Source organism: Lissotriton helveticus, chromosome 2_1, assembly GCF_964261635.1.
Source record: "Lissotriton helveticus chromosome 2_1, aLisHel1.1, whole genome shotgun sequence".
NCBI classification, from domain to species: Eukaryota; Metazoa; Chordata; class Amphibia; order Caudata; family Salamandridae; genus Lissotriton; species Lissotriton helveticus.
In genome coordinates, this window is record NC_136059.1 from 1,969,479,306 (window position 1) to 1,969,500,777 (window position 21,472).

A 21,472-nucleotide genomic window follows, 5' to 3' on the forward strand; every position below is an offset into this window, starting at 1 on the left:
TTCCTGGACGACATCGCGCTTTGCTGGCTCAGCGATAGCCACAGGGCGTTCTTAGGATGCCCGCTCGAACTGGACGAGATCAGGGAGGCTATTATGTCCCTTAGCAACGGCAAAGCGGCGGGATTGGACGGTCTACCGGCCGAATTTTATAAGTGCTACATCGACATCATGGCACCTGTCCTGAAGGAGGTCTTTGAGGACTCGCTTGAGGTCGGGATACTGCTGGGCTCCATGAGGGAGGTAGCGATCACGTCGCTTTTGAAACCAGGGAAGGATCCGAAGGATACTGATGCCTATCGGCCCCTGTCGCTGCTCAACTGTGATGTGAAGATCCTCGCGAAAGTGCTTGCGACTAGGCTGTCCCTACTTATGACTACTCTGGTGTTGCCGGATCAATCTGGCTTTGTCCCGGGGAGAGCTACTTCCCATAATTTGCGTACGCTGTTCTCCTTGATTCCCACCATCTCGCCCGACTTGCCGATCGCTGCAGTGTTTCTGGACGCCACCAAGGCGTTTGATACGGTGGAGTGGGGGTATCTGCTGGCAATTCTGGACCGGATGGGCTTCCCTCAGATCTTTATAGCCTGGGTGAAACTGCTCTACACCTTGCCGGTCGCTAGGGTCGTCATCAATGGAGTGCTTTCGGCACGGATGCCGATCACGAGAGGGACTAGGCAGGGATGCCCCCTGTCGCCTCTGCTGTTTGCTCTGGCAATAGAGCCACTGGCTTGTAGAATACGTCAGTTGCACAAGGCTAGTGCCTTTAACTGTCAGCAGCGTCAGATTGGTATTTCTCTCTATGCAGATGATGTCACGCTGTATGTGCGCCACCCACAAGATCATCTTAATCCGCTCCTGAGGGAATTCGTGGCGTTCGGCGGTATATCCGGGGTACACATTAACTGGAAGAAGTCGCAATTCTTCCCCCTCACGGCATCAGTTGTCCAGTTTCCGTTGGATTACCCCCTGGAATGGTGTGGCTCTGACTTAAGGTACTTGGGCATAGAAGTGACGCTCAATAAAGACGACACAATCCGATCCAATTACGGAGTGGCTATCTCGCAGTTGGCTGATAACGTAACCCGCTGGCGGGCCCTGCCGCTCTCGATGGCAGGGAGAGCCTCCCTGATCAAGATGGTCGTCCTCCCGCGGTTCCTATACCTATTCCAAAACATTCCATACTTCCCGGGGGCCTATTTTTTCAATCGGCTTAGAACTGAGCTGCTTCGCCTATTCTGGGGTGGTAAGCAACCACGCCTTAGCTGGAAAGTCTTGACGCAGCCGTATGATAGGGGAGGATTCGATGTGCCTGACATGGAAATGTACTACCTCAGTGCTCAGGCTCAGCATTCGTATCATTGGGTTAACCCCGCTCCCTTTATGCCACAGGTCGCAGCTGAGGCCTGGATCGTACACCCGATCCCGCTTAAGGGCATGCTGATGGGACTGATTGGGGATGTAGATACGCCTGCTACCACGGTTACATGTACAGTCGATGCTTGGCGGAGAGTAACTAAACTGCTGAACGCTCCCATGCTTTATTCCCCGGCGATGCCCCTTGCATACCACCCAAAGCTTTCCCTTCTAACGGAAAACGGATTTCGGTCCATGTGCAATCGCGTACACCTTCACACGTGGGGTGACTTATTTCTGGCTGGAATGTTCCGTACCAAGGAACAGATATTCCGGACTACGCCCCCGACGCCCATGGAAGTGTTCTATTATATCAGACTCCGGCAGGGTATGCGAGACATTCTCCCCAACTTCCCGGAGGAACCGGGGACAGTATTGCCATTGCATGTCATGCTTGTGTCGGATGGCAGGCACTTGGTGTCCAAACTGTATGCCGCCTTGCGTGAGCAGCGCCCAGCGGTTCTGCCGAAAGCTCGGACTAACTGGGACGCTGACCTGCCAACCGCACTCACAGACGAGCAGTGGAATTATTGCTGCTCGATCACGGCTAGAGTCTCCTCCAGCTGTCGTCTGAAAATTATTCATTATAAGTTTGTGCAGCGATACTATTATACCCCCGTCAGGAAATTGCGGTTTCACCTGGCGGAGGATGATCGGTGCGCTAGATGCCGGGCGGCTGGCGCGGATTTCCTCCATCTGGCCTGGGAATGTGGAGCCGTACAATCGTATTGGGAGCAGGTACATGCTGCGCTCCAGATAATGATCGCTGGCACCCTACCCATGGAGCCGGTAGTGATGCTGCTAGGGTACACCAAAAATTTGCCCAAGTCAGTTCGCAAATTTGTCGACCTTGCGCTACTCCTTGCTAAGCGGAGAATAGCTTGCAGATGGGGAAGGGGGAGAGCACCAAAATTTAAGGACTGGCTTGACGACCTCACATACTGCCAGGACCAACATGGCGTTTATGCAGAACTGTTGCCTGCCAGGTGCGCTCCTCGTGACTTTTGGTCCCCCCTGCAGGTGTACTGGCTATCTCAAGCGACCCATAGCGACTCCTCTGGGGATGACGAACCGGTTCCGGGCCCGTGAGCGCGTGAGTGCTTTACATTACATTCAACATGCTACTTTACACGTGCCGGGTGGTGCTTCACACCGCCTGGATTTAGGTGAAAGGACATGTCTGGGGTACACCCACCGAACTCTTGCTGTTGGAGTACCTGGGAAATCCGGAGGACTATGTGTTGTTGCTTCAGGGAGGGGCCTCTCTTACTCTTCCTCCACTTGGGGTGGGGGTGACGGACAAACACACTGGGTATTACGCGTACACGACGCTCCAGATGACACCAGGGACGGGGGGCACTATGCACTGCTTCACACTATACTGTATCCTGATACTCTATACATTTGTCCTTAGATGAGTCCCTCAGCGAAGACGCATACGTCTGGGGTATGTATGATACACTGACACACATGATAACGCGGCCAGCTACCTGGGCGGTGCGTAGACGAGCTCGTGTTGGGGTACTCCGGTGATGCCGGCCCTACATGCCTGCCCGCCCGATTGAACTGGGAAGGAAAGATGCTGCTTTCCTTACCACGTCCCGGTCTTTGAGGGGGGGGAGGGATCCTAGAATGTTGGCCTCCCGCTGCTGTACATGGAGTTATATGCCTGTGTTTTCTTTTCATTTGGGAAGTTGATACCTCTCTACTGTATGTACCACGCTTATTATTGTATTGGATTGTACATGCTGTCACTGTCATGTCTATGTTCTGATCGCAACTAATAAAAATGTTTAATAACTCCAAAAAAAAAAAAAAAGCATATTTTCTGAACAGCTACCTGTGCACGGCTCTGCGTAAATCATCCTACAATATATAAATACCCAGGTAAGGCTATTGCAGCACTATAGGCGTGTCCTAGCAAGGTGGCTGGGTAGCAGCAACCTTGCTAAGCAGCACCCGTCACCGAAAATAAATGACATATCATTTACAACCCTAGGGTCAGCTCAAGAACAAAAGTAAGGAAGTGAGATCCGTGTGCAGTTTGGGTTAGATGAGAGCGGGAGAATGCTAAAATGAGGCTAAGTGAAAGCCCTCCTCACCAACATAATTGGGTGTGGCATGGAGAGAGACAATGAACGTTAGAAGAGAAAGCAAGTCCAGATAATGAAGTAAGTGCGGGAACCTAGGGCTAAACACTCTGATGGGACACAGTGTTTTAAAGTGTGGTGCTCAGCCTGTGAGATGATGGTCAGGTTTAGCTGTCCCAAAATTACCACTAGGAGCTCGAGGTCATGTAGAGGTGATGTAATCCTTGCATTTTTCTGCATATGTACCCCGATTGCATTTTATATATTCATTAATTCGAGTGCACATTTCCTTATATAGTATTCAGTATTGATTGATCATGTATAACACATATTTGTTTTATGATAGTTTAATGGAACATACTTTTTTCATATATATGTATTCATGTGAATTTATAATATGTGGCAGAATTTAGTGAAAATGTAATAAGAATAATATGTAATTCTTGCATTTTACATCATTCTTCAGGAGGCTTGTCCGTTTCAAAAGAACCAGACAAGTAAACTTAAACTTGGTACAGTTCTGTATTAGGCAGAGAGGACTTTTCAACTTCCTGGAGGACTTGGAAGACTTGGGAGAGTTTGTGCAGTTGAAGCTGTAAACTTCCTCAGTGAAGGCCATAGGCTTCTAAAAGCTGGTCTGGACAACACTATAAAATAAAATGCAGAGAAAGAGAACGGCATTCTCAAAGTGCAGAATAACAAATAGGTTTTTGGCTAAGGTATATGACCAGGAAGGCACCTCAAGAAACTCAGACAGGAACTTGTGGTGCTAAGACAGATCAGACAGGAGCTTGAAGGGAGTGGTTGGAGAACAGAAACTGATTACAAGCATACAATTGAATGAATTTATGAAATACTATTACAATGTTGCTATTCTTATATACTGCTTATTAATTGCATTTATTACCACTATTTTGTTTATTTTCATTATTACATCTATACACATTATCTGCACTAGAGTAGGATGTTGATTTTAATAAATGTTTTAAAATGCATCCATAGTGTAGATTCTTGTGTGTGTGTGTCCGTTCATGGTGAAAGGAATTTGGAGCTCACTAACAAATGGGATGCCACACTGCTGTTAAACAGACCTTGGAGGGTTTAGCACATATAAAGAAGATGCCCTAGACATGGCAAACATAGCCTGATATGTATCGTAAGTAGAATATGAAGCGAGCACTGGAATGAATTAAGAAATACTGATTCAACCCACTGATGGTGCTCATGGAAAAATAGAGAAAGTAGAGCTAAGCGTGCCAGAAAAGTATAGGAGGTGAAGATTAAAGCCAAGGAAAATATGAAGAGATAAGAGAAAAACCTGTCATATTCCCTTTCCTAACAATATTATTGTATTAGCACCAAATGTGATAAAGATTTTTTTAAATGCATATGTGACATTAACTGTGATAGAGAGACATGAAATTAAATATCTATAAGACACAGATAGTTCCTTTTGTACCTCAAACATGCAAGCTACATGAGAATGCAGAAGATGCAGAGGGCCTCTCCTGAAGAAACGACCTCAGGTTTGTTTGCTTTCCAGAATGAGTTAAGAGACTGTCTTCGGAGAATATCCTGAAAGAAAGGAGACTGAGCACACTGAAGCCCAAGGTCCTGTCTTGCTTCTTACAACAGGGAAAATGCACAGGGGGCTGATGACACCACCACCATACTGTACCACCCTAGAGCTATCTTTATGCACATCTTTATTTAAGAGCTAGTGATATAATCATACAGCATGCCAGAAAAGAGGTCTCTTCGCAATAGGACAATCACCAAGAATCAAATATTCTGAGATTGCACAAAGCAAGTGCAAGGCCAACGGAAATCATCATTTGAATCTGTGAAACCTGTGGAGCCGAAGTAAAGAGCACTCAATGTGAAGAATATGCTTACGTATTTGTCAAAATACTGTAATTCAGGGTGGCAGATCCTACTCCCTTATTTTCCCCCACAGTGTGTGGGAAAGGCTTGAAATTTGAGATAATGATGTCCGTTAGGCAAGAACACCAGAACCGTGCTTGAATTCAGATTCTTCACATGGAAGAAAGGGCACTCCAGAAAAGTCGGCCATGCAGAGATGCCATATCCTGAGATGGGTGACACAGAGAATCTATTTCGGTAGGTTGGAACCCTGGCTCATAGATCAGCCCATGTGCAGAGCAACCCAAAAATGACCCATCAAAATCACCACAAAAAAATCACCAAACATTCACAACATATTACAACTTGCAACTGAAGGCTGCCTGAGGCTCGCACAAGTAGACTGGAAGGTGGCAGAAGAAGGTGATGGCAAATTATTGGCAATTGAAAAACTGACTTTAATGAGTGTTACAAGCTGAGGAATAAGGGTGAAAGAAGCTGCAATATATAATAGATCACTAAAATGTACTAGTTCTAACCAAACTTTAAGAGAATACATTGAGGCACCTATGCAGGAAATAGACTAAAGGAAAAGAAGAGAAGAGCAACTCCTAAATTTGGCAATTCAATTTTGGGTGGTTTGCTGGGGGATGGCCAGAGTTTGATGACTGTGGCTTCGTGTTCTAGGGTAACTACCTGTATCCGTGAGCGGAAGAATAAAGTTATGTTAAAGTATGTTGCAGTGCAGGACATGGGGAAAGACAGAGACATGAAGACAAGCAAGTCCAGAGGAGGTCAGAGGGTCTCGAAGATATTGCCACTACTAAAACTAGCTACATTGAGGAATGGTATGAACAGACAAAGCACAACATACCATAGAGAAGATCGGAGGATTGAAGAAATGTATTACAAGGAATGTTCTGTGAGAGATGTTTACAGTGTGCTGGCTCACTCCAGGAGCAGTATATCGGCTCAAACAACAAAGAGGTCTTGTTAGGATACAAAAAGATGCTACTAGTTGGTCTGGAAACAACCAAGTTTTCATAATTTTTCTGAACTTCACCAGATGTAAATAGTCTGGCAGCTTGTTCCAGTGCGAGGCCGCTAGATAAGAAAATGATCTAGCTGATTTTCTTAAGCAAAAAGATAAATTGTGGTTGGGCACAAGCCAAAGAAAGTGGCCTGGGGGCCTTGGTTGGCTTGTAGAAACTAATTGTACAACAGACCTTTGGTATAAAGCACCCTACAGACTTGACACAGAAATTAGAAAATAGTTTGCTTACATATTGGCAACCAATTAAATGTTTTCAAGCTGGTGATGGGTTCAGATCTTGAAGGAAGGCAACAAACAGTCTAGCTGTAAAATATTTAATTGTTTGAAGACGTGTCAATAACGAACCATCCATGCCAGCATAAAGGTCATTGCTGCAGTCCAGTCGACTCATTATTAGAGCATGGGTGATCATTTTCCTACAATGCAGAGATATCCATTTACAGATCTACTGAGGCTTACACAGGATACCATATGTGGAGATGAGATTTGTATTTATATACTAAGAGGAATGTTATAGGCCTCAACGATTATCCAAAGTTATATAGGGTAGATTATTATCTAAAGAGGCAAGGTGCTGTATTCATCATGTTGCAGGAGACACACATCGGAGAGCATTAATAATCGACATGCAAAATAGCAAGGATAACTATATGCAACAAACGTTTCCACTTAATCAAGAGAGTATTGACATGTTTGGCCCCGGGATTCCACTTCCAATAAAAAAAACGAAGGCAGAATCTAGAGGTATATGATGATTCGCAACTGTCAACCACTATGCAAAGGCATTGAAGGCATTGGTTTCTCAAGCAATACAGAGTCCCAATGAATGTTAGATCAAAACGACTGCTCTCTATGAGTAGCACTGATGAGAACATGTTAAGTACGGTCCTGGCAAAGAGACTGAGGAGGGTGGTAGAAGAACAGGGTCATGGGGATTAATGTGGGTTTGAGCCTTGAGTATGGATAACTAAAGTCATCTTACACATGCTATGCATACTAGACATAGAAAAAGCATGTCATGCTATGCGATGGAATATATATGGACGCTGCAGGAGCACATTGGATTTGGCTCATATTTTGAAAATGGGTCAAACTTCTGTACTAGATGACAGACACCAGAGTCATAACTTTCCCTTTGGTGTCTAGTAGCTTGACAGTGGAGTAAGGGAGAAGGCAGAAATGTCCCTCTAGCCTCTATTATTTACATTAGCAGTCGAACGACTGGGATGCCATCTAAGGAAGAACCCTTGAAAATGGGACATCAGAGTGGCAACCACGACGCTTGTAGTATATATACACAACACTGTCATCTATTTGAGGGGCCCTGAGAGTTCAGTGCTGATAATGCTCGGGGACCTAACTCAGTATGGTGAGACATCAGGTGTGCACCCTAACTGCGAAAAATCCACAAGGTTTCCATTATTTGGGCTGAGATCTCTAAGCAGAATTGACTACCCGGAGGTTGCTATACAATTGGAAGCGGTGAGATTCCTCTATGTGAGTAGCCATGTAACACACAACAGACAAGTGCAGCATGTGCTTCATATGGGCAGAGAGATTAAGATGAGCAATTTCTGTCTACAATACTTAGCCGCTATGAATGAAAGGACTAAGATGGTATTTCTAACACACCTTTTATATGTCTTCCTGGGTTCAAACTCATCTATGCCACAACAGCTGTTCGCTGAGTTAGACCAACTTCTGGTCTCATTGGTTTGGACAGGCAAATGGAATAGAGTGAAGCCTAACGCACTGAAACCACCCTGGGAGAGTGGAGGCCTGGGTTTATCACATGTTGAGCTTAAATAATATGGTACCCCAGTTGCAGTATTGTATTGTTGGGTGAAGTTTATATAGTGCCTACAACCCCGATGTGGGGCAATGCCTCCCCTGACTCATAGGCACAACATGCAGTGGCAGCTGCTATTTAACGGCAGGGGGGGTGGGGGAGGGGCAGGTCATAGGGGTTAGGAGGGAGGGAATGAAAACAAAATTAAACATTGACTTACCTCTGTGCCGCCGCCGCGTCTCATTTTTCTTCGGCCATTTCCACGACTCCAGGGTAGGATGCAGGAACAGGAAGCACCCAGGCTTCCCTAAGCCAATCACAATGCTGCAAGGCAGCGTTGTGATTGGTCTGAGCACCGTGGTTCAGTGCTCAGAGGGTAACAGGGAGCCTGGGCATGGTCTCCACCCAGGCTATAATGCAGCCTGGGTGGAGAACATGCAGAGTGCACATGGCTGTTTGGCCAGCCCCAGACAGCCAGCTAAACCATCATGCACACTTAAGAGAGTGCAAACCACTCCTCCATGAGAGTCCAGCCCCATCCAGGTCCTACCCAAATAAGTAACAACGGAAAAATAAAATGATAATAACAATGAGATAACATAATTTTATTATTACCTTTTTGACATGCTCAGTGGGGCGATGCCCCTGTTTGCCAGGGCTCATTCAATCAGAGGAGAAGTTGGAGACCTGGGATGGACAGGGAAGAATGTGTTGCAGCTATTACAGTCTATGCCCAGCCCATGCGGCCTTTTGCCCCTGACTTCTCATACAGGGCCGTCTTTAGCGCTGGTGGCACCCGTTGCAACAATCTTTTTTGGCGCCCCCTCACCCCACATATGACCTCCTCAGATTCCCTCACTACCACACGGCAAAAGTGCCACTCATCTCTCCATTGACCCTCTCTCAAATACATTTTGTCTTAAAGGGGTGGTAAAGGCTGGGTTTACTACTCCACTCAGCTATCCACATAAAATACAGATCTGTTTTTTGCAGCAGGCATATTAACCCTGTGCGTTAATTTATGGAAAGTCAAAACTGCCACTAAACAAAACTCTGATCTCTCTCTCTAGCATGAACATTAATCACAAGAGTTATTATTACATTTTTATTGCGACCTGAAAGCTGGACACACGAGGAAATCTGCAACAAGTGCTTTCAAATTGTACGTTACTGCTAAACATAGCACCCCCCCTGAGGTCAGTGCCCCCCCCCCTCCAGACCAGCACCCAATGCGGCCTCTCCTGTCACACCGCCCTAAAGCCGGCTCTGCTCTGAGATCCTATGCTGCCATGATTCATGATTCTTTGTCTTTGTTCACTGTCCTTGATCTGGGCTTACCTGGTTACAGAACTCCTGAGGCAGAATGCTCTAGCAAACATCGCTCCAGAGTCTAAGTACACGCAGCCCTAGGCAAGGTCTGCAAGATAAGTGGCTAAATGATGGGCAGGGTAAACCAGTGGTTGACTCTCTGTGTATGCATGTTCATGTAAGAGAATTTGTGTGTATATGTATGTGTTTTTCTTTGTATGCTGCACTTATGTGTGTGTGTGTGTGTGTGTTTGAAAGAAAGAAAGAAGGAGAGAGAGAAATTAAAAAAAAGAGAAAGTGGGTGAATTTGAATGCCAGGACATATGAAGATCAATGATTCTTAGTCCTATAAGCAGTGGCTATGCCTGCCATTCAGTGGCCATTTCTGGCAAACTGTGGCCTACCCAAACATACAGAATCCCTCAAAAGCATATTGTGACAATTTAGTGGACATACCTTTCATAAGATTCCTCTCCCTTCCATCTTATAGCAATTTAAGGCATTTGATGATTATTCATGACACATGACGGCCATGCCTGAAATCTAATGGCCTTTTTGGGATTTTGTGGCCATCTCAGACAGGAGATGCACATCACTGAAATGTGGTAGATATAACAGGCATACACTGTATTTACATACATAAGAGATAGTCATCTCAGGCATATTCACTGCAGCAGGAATGTTCACGTTGCTGAGTAGGCCCACAGGCAAACAACGCACCACCCTCTTTGTTTTGGAGGATCAAAATGCCAAAGTTTTACTACTACTGGAAGTTCCTTGGTGGGACAACTGAAAGTGGGGGAAAGAGATGAAGCAGCTGCTAAGTGTTTGTTTTTTGTCTTTTTTAATGCTGTTTTGTCAAGCAAGAGCAGTCTCAAGAGACGAGGTGATGAAGCAGATTTCATCTGGAGCCAGGCATTGTTTTATTTTTGTGCTTCACACAGACTGCATTTAAATTTCCACGCACATTTTGGTGCATGTTAAAACACAGGGCCCATGAAAAATATGAAAGTGAGGCCAAGTCAGTCTGAAATGCTTGTGCTGAATTAACATGTGTTTTTGCAGTGTAGAGAAAAGTAGCCTTTTTAGCTTTGAAGATTAATAGAATGTGTTTCTCTCTTCTCAGCTCATACCTTGTAAACTAAATTCACTATTTCTGTCTTAAGAGACTTTGACTTATTGCATATTTTGACATACAAGTTTAGTTTAAAACACCTCTTTTTATAATGTGTGTGAATTAACAAATGCACCAAACACTACACATGGGGTTAAATGCTTTTTTGCATGAAAAGCTATCTAAAACATTAAAGCATCTTGCTGTGTGCTCTGTATTAACTGTGTGCGCTTTTAAAATTTACACTAAAGCATAAAAATGCTATGTTGTACATTGCACATTTTTGCATGTTGAACATAACCGGCTAGGTAAACATTTATAAGGGGTCTTAGTATGAGGGAGGGAAACATAATGGGCTGATTTACATGAAATTAATATTCTCTTTTATGTCTGTTTTGTTTTTGGGCCTACCATTAAATGGCTGCCTGAGAATCCAGAAAGGCTGTGACTTGCATTAAAGAGAAGAGAGCATGCGTAAACTGTGCCACCTTGCCTCAGGAACAGAAGGAGTCAAGGCCACTTTGAACTTTGAACATTCTTGTGATTGTGCCAATGTACCAGTTAGCTAAAGTATCCTTCTAGCCTGCGCTGTGGAAGGAAGGAAGAGGAAAGGATAGAAACATTTTTCCTAGCAAATGTTGCAAACTTATAATATGTATTTACTCATTTATGCTTCTTTTGTTAAAACTGGTATAGTCAGGATTTTAGAATGAATCAGGATGGGGAGACATCATGCCATCATGGCTGACCAATCAGGTACAAGTTTTCCTGAAGATGCAACATTTTTGTGTAGTCTGCCAGGAATTAGAGTATAAATAATGACCTCTTTGGAGGCGTGTTTGGCTTCTAGGCTCATTAGGCATTGGAGGGGGGGACGGACGTGTGAGCTCTTGAGAGAAGAAACAGATTAGACCAGACATTCTATGGATTAGGTACAAAATCGTCATGGGTGCAGCCTTGGGCGTCCGAGGAGAATTAGGTGGGGGGGTTCCCTGCTCATTTTTTCCAAAGTCCTTACACGTCATATTTTTGCACGGCAGGCCACATTCCTTTGAGGTCTGGTGAAGGTGGGGCTGCTTGCTCTTTTAGACACACAGAGATGCAGAGAGCAGCAACAGATAGAAAGGCTTTTTATATTTAGATGCTAAACTTTAAGTTTATGCTTTGACTAATTAATTAGGTCTGAAAAATGTATTTGTCTTATGCATTTATTTCTCTTAATGGGAGATTTTTGCAAACTATTTAATTATTGATTAGCCTTGCAAGACTATTTTTCTTAGAAACTCTTTAAGAGTTTTGACTGATATTTTGCGCCACATTTTCTTTCCTACATGTAATGCTTATATGCAGACTGTAATATGTTCTGTATTAATGCTATTTTTCCTGTTTTCAATATTCTGTAACCTGATTGATATTTTACTAATGAATAAAGGGTCAGAGAAAAATTAACTTTTGACTAGAAAATAAAACCCTTAAAAATACTCGATAACTCTCTTCATTGGCTTAAATAATAATTGCATTTTTGACTGTTCATGATTATTTAAAATCTCCTGAAGGTAATACATGGTGTGAAGGGCCCAACAGCTTTTCAGTGGTAAAATAGAGCTAGCATGAGGGTTTTGCATTGAGAAATTACCAGATGAAATTACCGCTCTATCAGGGGGATCAATTCCACAATGCTGGACACAAACTGAAGGGAATCTGATGAGCAGAGCCAAACTACGCGACCAGTCAGCTGAAGTTGGGAATATCTGTATTTCTTCACGAAGATTTTGAAATGTGTTAAAAAAACACCTCTGGTAAAAGGCTAGGGCAGGATCTTTGCAGTCTGGCCACTATGGAAGGGGAAACATGAGTAGAGACACCAGCAAATGAAGTGTATTTATGGAAGTGTATTATAGAACTGAATGCATATGTTTGTGCCTGTATAGATTGTTTACCCCTGACGATCTCACTGTCCCGTTTATTTTTTTCAGTTTTTTTTAATTTATATGTTCTCTTTCTCTCTTTCTGCTTGTTTGTCTTGTATTGAAGATAATTTTAATTAATATTTGGGCACAAGTATGGGTTTCCCAGTATTTATTCAATTGTTACTGATAGCTATTTCCTTTTGTGATTAGATGTAGGTGTACTTTGCTGCTCAATCATGTAACAAATCTTAGTAAAAAACATGCATTTATCTATTCTATTGAAGAATTTGCCAGTCTGTAATTTTTCTTCTAACTATATGCCTTCTCTTTTCGATTCGAAAAGTCTTTATTTCGATACATGATCATGAAAGACATTTATATTCAAAACAATAACATAACATTCCATTCTCATTATAATAGAAAAATAACCGTATGTATATTAAGTCCATAAATACTCCATCATTAAATACAATAAATTAGTCTAAAACACAATAAAAAGTACCAAAAATCCCAGGCCATGGTACTATAAAAACCAGAATTTGATTAAGACCAGATTAAAGAATATAGTTTCTTTTCAAAGACCAAGTATATCCAATGGCAGTTATATCTTGCTCAGGCTATAGGCACGGGTCATCCACATTCCATGTAAAAATTTGGCAACCACAATTACAGTTGATTCCTTACTATTCGTTTTTAATATACTTAATGCTTCAGTACCAGTATTGATCCCCATCATCAAACAGATGGGCTTCAACCATGTGTGCCTCAATTTTATATAAGCTGGACAAACGAGTAGGATGTGAGCTATCGCTTCTGACTGAGTCAGGCAGAATGGGCATTCCATACAAGTACTAGACCCCATTTACCAGTGAATGAATTAATAGGGAGGGTACCCACCTTAAATTGGTGGTACAATTTCCTGTCACTAGGTACAGTAATAAAATCCCAATACCCTTCATAGGCAGGAGCGTGTTTGGTCTCCATGAAATCTCTTGACAAAGAGGGCCTGGTCAAAGACATACAACGTTTCATGGTAACCATATTCCAATATAGCTCCTTGAGATCCTTTCGAGATGGGAACGCATTGTCTGCAGGATTTTGCCACAAAGAGTTAAGGCCCATATCGTTGTAAGTGGACTTTACCTGCCTTAACCATAGGATTTTACCCGCACTATCAGCGTCCCTGATCTCAAGTAGAGCTTGTGCGTACTGGACTAGCTCGAGGGTAACCCAGAGCCTCCTCCAGTAGGCCACAGGTCTATAGTGTGCCACATCCTCTAGAAACTGGCATCCCAAATCATAATAGAGGGGTAATAATGGGGTGGATTGAGGAAGACCTATTATACCCCTCATGCATTTGTTATGGGAAGTTATTAGTGCCGCTACATTACTAAAGCCCCATAACTCTGCCCCATACAGGACCGAAGCTGTGATTTTTGAGTTATAGATTTTTAACACTGGGGCAATCGGCTTCGTATGAGAAAGGCGCTGTTCTTTCAATAAGGCCCCAGATATTTGTGTGTGTTTATGTACCAACTGGTCTATATGCGAGTTCCAACTTAATTTACAACCTAGTGTAATACCCACGTACGTAAAAACTTGAGTCTGCTCAAGTATGGCATTGTTCATGGTGACTCTCACTCTTACAATCTTTTGTTTATGTAACACCATGAACTTAGTCTTGTATACGTGAATTTTAAGATCGTAATCCCGGCAGAACTCTTCGAATCTCACAATCGCCGTCTGCAGACCTTGTTACGTTTTAGAAATTAACAGAGTATCATCTGCAAACATTAACAGAGGGATCTTCCTTCCATCAAGAGTAGGGGCATCAGTGGGATGATCTTAATAGTACTGAGTCACCCTATTTATGTACAGGGAAAATAGTGTTGGTGCCAGTTCATATCCCTGTCGGACCCCTCTGGTGATCGGAAATCTGTCTGTCACTTGCCCTTGCTGTCCCCAGCGAACTTGAGCAAAGTTCGCATCATGGAGTTTGATTAAAAAGGCCAGCAGGTCCAAAGGCACACCCTGTTCCGCAAGGACACTCCACAGCTTAGCACGTGGATCTAAGTCAAAAGCAGACTTGAGATCTACGAATGCGACATATATTCTACCACCTTTAAGGATCACCATGTGCCAGTAAATTAAAACAAATCTAAAAACCTGGTCTATTGTGCTCTGGTGTGAGCGGAACCCAGCCTGCAAAGGTAAAAGGATATCAAACTCATCGATCCAACCCTGAATTCTACTCAACACAAGCCTAGCTGTCACCTTCTGGATGCAATCAATTAAACTAATAGGCCTGTAATTGCCAGGATCTGAACGATCCCCTTTTTAAAAAATCGTTATGATCTCCGCACCCATCCATGATTCAGGGATGGGAGAACCGCTTTCAATGGCATTCAGTAAAAGCTGTATGTAGGTTGCCCACAGAGCATTATTGTACAAGAACAGGTCAGAAGGAACGCAGTCAAACCCAGGTGCTCTACCACTTGGTACAGTATTGAGTGCAGTATCAACTTCCAGCTTAGTAAAGTGCAAGGGGGATTTACCAATATAGATGATAATCGGGGGACCCTGGAATGGTTCACATTCTCGAGCGTTACTGGCGAACTGTGTCTTAAAGTGTGAAACCCAAAGTTCAGGAGCTATGTGGTTGGTTGGCGGTTGGCTGGGCTTTCCCTTACCCCACATGACCAAATGCCAAAAAGCAACCATGTTCCTGTCTTTGCTAGCAAGGTACAGCTCTTTCCAATATTGCTCGTCCCATTCCCTTTTGGCCTTATGTTGCACTAACTTGTACTCCACTCTTGCATTTTGAATCTTATCCCTGATTTTAGATCTTATCGCCATTGCTAGTGCTCTGTAGGCCCCCCTACATGATTTCACATACCATGAATCAACCAATGCTTTGGCATGATTTTTGGATTTTTGCATACTAGTTAAAAAAAAACGCTTCAGCTTGTTAAAAAATTCAATATGAATGGAAGTAAAACTGGACTTATTTTCTTGTTGTATATAACAGTTTTGGAGGTCCGTGGTCGCCTTTGCCACCAACTGGTTCATAGCCTCTAACTGATCCTCTTTATTTAGTAGATTCGACCATTTTACTCTCCTGGTATAATTACTTAGATGTAATTCTATGCCCGCAGGAGAGTCAACTGCAACGTGACTTCCTACTAGGTGAAATGATAATACCAGGGGGTTATGATCACTTTCCACCCTTTCCAAAACGATCATGTCTACTAGGCAGAGCTAGTATTCCTTGTTGAGGAGTATATAGTCTATACGACTACATCACAACCCACAATTGGTAGGGGGAGAGCCATGCTTGTCTGATTTCGCCCTCACATTAACCACCCTTAATCCATGCTCCAGAGAAAGCGCTTTTAATTGTAAAGCAGCTTCCGACCATTTCTTAATGGGCTTCAATGTTCTCTTTTCACCTGGTATCAGTTGTGTTGAAACAAGTAGGAAGAGGTGTTGTGTACAAGTAATTATTAACAGAACAAACTTTATAAATGCAAATTTGCAGATTTGATGTCAAAGAAAAAACTGAACATAGAAGCCAACCTACAACCTCAGAACTATTAGTTACTGTTATACATTTCCCCCATAAAAAAGTATCATTCATATTTGTTGTATTACAATATGCTCAAACTTCCACATTACCTACCTCAATGGCGACATAAAAAGAAATAGTTTTTTAAAGTTTAACATCGATTTAGAATTGTAGCATGCAGCAGTATTTGGGAAAAAACACAGGCACACACAACAGATTCTGGCCATATTAGAAAAATTGATAGTAACTAAATTACCTGAAATCTTTTGTGTTTTTCAGGCCATCCATAGATTTTTTAGTATCATGATCAACATCACTTTTTTCCTAAAATAAATAAGGATACGATAAAAAAGAAAAACAAATCCATCACTGGTAAAAGTAAAGGTTTATAAGTTGGTTTTTTTTTCTTCTGTATTATCTCTTGTTTTTTAACAGTTATTTTTGTTTTGTAGTGTTTGCACCCTTTGCATGTACCGGTTTCTGGACTATTACCAGGCAGGTGGTTGAAATATGTCACTTCGTATAAATGTTTACTTAAAACTACATAGGAGTGATCTAAAAGTACAAATGAAAGACTTTTGTAAATCAATTGGGGACGTACTCAGCAACGACCTAAACCACGAAATTATTGTAACAGGTGATTTTAATCTAAACAATTTGGGCAAAATGTCAAGTGCTTCTTTTCTCAGACCCACAGTCGAATCACATAGGCTGGCACAAAGGCTTACATTTCTCTTCTTATCATATAATCTTTAGTATTTGTAAAGTTGTTAGGATCTTTTTTTACTAACTCTGACATGCACTTTACTTATGGTGGACTATGAATTCTGGTTTATATATTTGTTTCCCAACTCCTACGCTTTTCTGCATATATGTTTCCATTTTACAACATCAGAAAAAGTGATTACTTGCCTCTTGTTACATCATTTGGCCTTGAACTTAATAGCAGCGAAAATGTAAATGTGGTAGGAAACACAAATGGTTTAAACACTTTAAAGAGGATAAACTGGAGTAGAATATTTAAGGAAACAAACATAAAGTGGTAAACCTTACCAACTGAAACTTGATCTGTTTATTTATTTCCAATGCGTGCATTGCTAAACAATAATAAACTTTCTTAGAACTGAGTAAAACGTTGGAGAGTTATATACCTCAAGACCATACCCTGGTGCACACGTCACATAAAGAGATGCCAATCAGATCTTAAGCAAGTTCAAAAAGCTTGTAAAAAGAAAAAATATCGAAGCAGCCTCACCCTTAGAAATACACAGAGAAGATTTCAAACAACCTTATGGAAAAAAAATAAAAATGTGTGAGGATAAATGGCTGTCAAATTCCTACTAGGTGAGTTGGAAGAATGGGCCAAAGAAGAAAGAAAAATCCCTTTTTATCAGACTAGCTTTAGATACAAATGTTCTACAGTTCATATTGTTTTAACCCTCAACTATTTGGTATATAACACTACACTGGCTTTTCCTTCCCCTATGTTTGCCTGTTTGCAGTTTGTTTGGCGGCATTTAACAGGATTGATCAACACATTTTATGGGACAAAATAACTAAATTGTGCACCCCATCTATTGCTGGAGAAAGACATTTTCGCTCTTTACTCCAAGACCCTGGCCTTAACGGGCATCTGGCGTTTCCCCGGGAGGCTGGAAAGATAGGGGTCGGTTTTGTTTCTGGGGGCCTGTTTTGCAGGGGTCTGTAATTTTGTCCCCCAGTAACAAAAGAAGCAAGCAAACGTTTCCAGCCTGCCGGTGCCAGGCAGGGGCTGGTGTGAGAAAATTGCCAGGGCAGCTTTGGGTTCGCAGTCCGGCCCTGCGGGTGAGGGTGAAGGTCGGAAATGGTCATAAAATGTCAGAGCGTGTAGAGACAAATAGATGTCTTAAACAGGAGTTTAAATTGGCTCCCCTATTACTTACCCTCTATGGAGCCATCATTGGTGAGGCTTTGTATGGAGCAGGTGTTATCCTCCAAGGATTGGCCTGCAAATGTCCAGATACTACAACATGCTGACGATTTTGTGATTCTAGATCAAACAGAAGTGGCCTTGCAGTGGGCATTGGAAAAATTGAACAAATACAATAAATGTAATAAACTGGTGGTACCCAAAACAAAAGTCAGTCTTTGGAAAATATAAGAATCAAACATAGAAAATCTGGGTCCTTGGCCATTTTAAGTTGATGTACACACAAACATACAGCTATTTAGGAATTTGGCTATCAGACACCTGTAAGCCACGAACCAACTTAACCCATATTGAGAAAAAAGAAAGCACTTTAATTACAGCAACCTGCAGGCGGAATGCTAAATCGTCTTTATGAACCACTGCGGAAGCAATTTTAAGGGTCATAAAATCCACATTTCTGCTGACTCTATCTTTTGGGTATCATATTTTTCCATCTGAATTCGCACCCACTTATGGATAAATGGTAATGCAGTGCTTACAGGAGCATTTTTCAATTGCGTCAGTTTACTCAGTGTACACAGATAAGTTTAGAGTCCAGGTTGCACAATCAAGATTCAATGTACAAACTCACTTAGATTAAATATCATCACCTTGTGATCCAGGCAAACCCAAAATCCTTGCAGTTAATTTTCAATTAATCTTTAGGTCCAACAACAATCCTTCAGCCCTGTACCTTCTCACTGCAAACAAAGATTTAAGATGAACGTGTATGGAGAAAATGAAATATCATACGTTGTCTGTTGGACCTTGCCCTTTTTGCAGGGCCATCCAAGAACTTTTTGCCTTCTGCCTGTATTTTTTCTGACCCACCTATGTTGGTTTTATGACTCTGGGCAATTTACCACTGCGGTTCAGTGCTTAAGTGCCTGTGCTCTCTCTGGAAAACTTGGTAAGATTGGTCTCTACACCTGGCATATTTAATTGACTTATAAGTCCCTTCTACAGTGGTATCTCATATACCCAGTGCCTGTAAATTAAAGAAATAAAAACACCTATGTGGGTTAGAACCTGATTGGTGAGAGAAAGGAATGCAGTCTCCCACTCACAAGTGCCTAGTAGAAAAATAAGTTGGTGCGTTCAGGTCTGCCTTTAGGAATAATGTGTCTGAATCCAATGTGGGCACAGTTCAGAAGCAATTCTTACAACAAAACTGTTTTAAAAGGCACAGTTTCTTCAATTAATCAATCAATCAATCAATCAATCAATCAATCAGGGAATAGTAAGCACACTACTCACTGGTGAGGGTCTCAAGGCGTGGAGGGGGGGGGTTCGCAGATCTGTTAAGCCGAAGAGCCAGGTCTTGAGGGTCTTCCTGAAGGTGTTCAGGGAGGGGGCGCTTCTGATATCTGCCGGTAGCTCGTTCCAGATCTGGGCTGCAATGTGAGAGAAGGATCTTCCATCTGCTCTGGCTCTGTGGATGCGTGGGCTTCCGGCCAGTGCGAGGTTGGAAGATTGGAGGTTTCTTTTGGGTACATGGAAGTTGATTCTGTCGTTGAGGTATTGTGGTCCGTTGTTGTGTAGGCATTTGTAGGTGTGGGTGAGGATTTCGAAAGTGACTCTTTTCTGCACAGGGAGCCAGTGGAGACTTCGTAGGTGTTGGCTGATGTGTTCGTGTCGGAGGATGCAGAGGACAAGTCTGGCGGCGGTATTCTGTATTGTCTGGAGATTGCAGAGTAGGGACTTGTTTGATGCCGGCTTAGAGTGTGTTTGCAAAGTCCAGTCTGCTGGTGATGAGTGTGTGGGTGACTGTCTTTCTTGACTTAGGGGGGATCCACTTAAAGGTCTTGCGGAGGGTGTTGAAGCAGCTGGAGATGACGGCGTTGACCTGTCTGCTCATGGTGAGTGATGAGTCGAGTACGATACCGAGGTTCTTGGAGTGGTCTGAGGGGGAAGGTGGGCTTCTGAGGGCAGTCGGCCACCAGGTGCTTTCCCATGCAGAAGGGATGGTACAGAGGACGAGGACATCTGTCTTCTCAGCATTGAGCTTCAGGCAGCTATTGGTCATCCAGCCTGAGATGTCTTGCATTCCTTTCTGGAAGTTGAGTTTGGCAGTGGTGGGGTCTTTGGTGAGGGAGAGGATGAGCTGGGTGTCATCGGCATAGGATACGATGTTGAGGCCGTATTGTCGGACGATGGCTGCGAGGGAGGCCATGTAGATGTTGAAGAGGGTGGGGCTCAATGATGAACCCTGTGGGACTCCGCAGGTGATTTTCGTGGGGTCAGAGAGGAAGGGTGCGAGTCTGATCTTTTGGCTTCGTCCGGTGGGAAATGTTTGGATCCAGTCGTGGGCCTGCGTCATGTAGTCTGGCTACTAGTGTGCGGCAGGAGACGTTGTCGAAGGCAGCTGATAGGTCGAGTAGGATGAGGGCTGTGGAGTGGCCTTGGTCCAGGAGGGTGCGGATATCATCTGTGGTGGCGAGAAGGGTGGTCTGTGTGCTGTGGTTGCTTCGTAATCCGGATTGGGACAGGTCTAGGACGGCGTTCTCTTCAATGAATCAGGTCAGTTTCCTGTTGACTATTTTCTCTGCACCTTTGGCTGCGAAGGGAAGGAGCGAGATGGGCCCATAGTTCTTGAGGTCAGTGGGGTCAGCTGTGGGCTTCTTGAGCAGGAGTCTGATTTCTCCGTGCTTCTAGTCATCTGGGAAGATGCCTTTTTTGAAGGTGGTGTTGATGGTGCATTGTAGTTCGGGTGTGATGGCAGTCGCAGCTCTGTTGTAGATGTTAGGGGGCCAGGGGTCGGTGGGGGCCCCTGAGTGGATGCTTTTCATGGTTGAGGCAGTGTCCTCAGTAGTGATCGGTGTCCAGTTGGAGATGGTGGGCTGGCTGGTGTTTCTGGGGGCGTGGGGCTTTCTGTGGTACCTGGTGGATGGTCGATGAAGTTGTCGTAGAGGTTTTTGATCTTGAGGTGGAAATAGGTTCCAAGCTTGTCGCAGAGGTCTTGGGATGGGCTGATGTCTGTGGCTTCACTGCGTGGGTTGGTGAATTCTTGAATGGCACTGAAAAGTTCCTTGGAGTTGGTGGAGTTGGGAAGGATTTTGTTGCGGATGCAGTTCCTCTTGGTGGCTCTGATCTGGTTGTGGTAGTCCATCATGGCGTCCTTGTAGGTGGTGTCGTTTTTGGTTGTCTTGGTGCTTCTCCAGTTCTTCTCCAGTAGTCTGTAGGTGCGTCTGACTTCTTGGAGAGCAGTGGTGAGCCAGGCGGCTTTACTGGGGCATTATCTGTCGGGATTGCGTAGTGGGGCAAGCTGGTCTGCGCAGTTGGAGATTCAGGTGTGGAGTTCTCTGGCTGCGGGGGAGTTAAGTTGCTCATCAGTAACCTTGCTCCAGTTCCTTCGTGGTGGGCGTGGGGCAGGTTTGGGTGCCTTGGGTTTGTTGAAGGCGAAGTGTACGCAGTGGTG

The 21,472-nt window shown here is 43.6% G+C and overlaps 1 protein-coding gene across 1 annotated transcript in view; it reads right to left on the reverse strand.

Annotated features, from left to right (window-relative positions):
• The window catches only part of IQCM (IQ motif containing M), a 1,609,700-nt gene that overhangs the window by 748,004 nt on the left and 840,224 nt on the right, over window positions 1-21,472 (reverse strand). Inside the window, exon 8 of the mRNA XM_078676908.1 lies at window positions 16,363-16,430. Within this exon, the coding sequence (XP_078533034.1) occupies window positions 16,363-16,430 (68 nt within the window). The remainder of the gene's footprint in view (window positions 1-16,362; window positions 16,431-21,472) is intronic.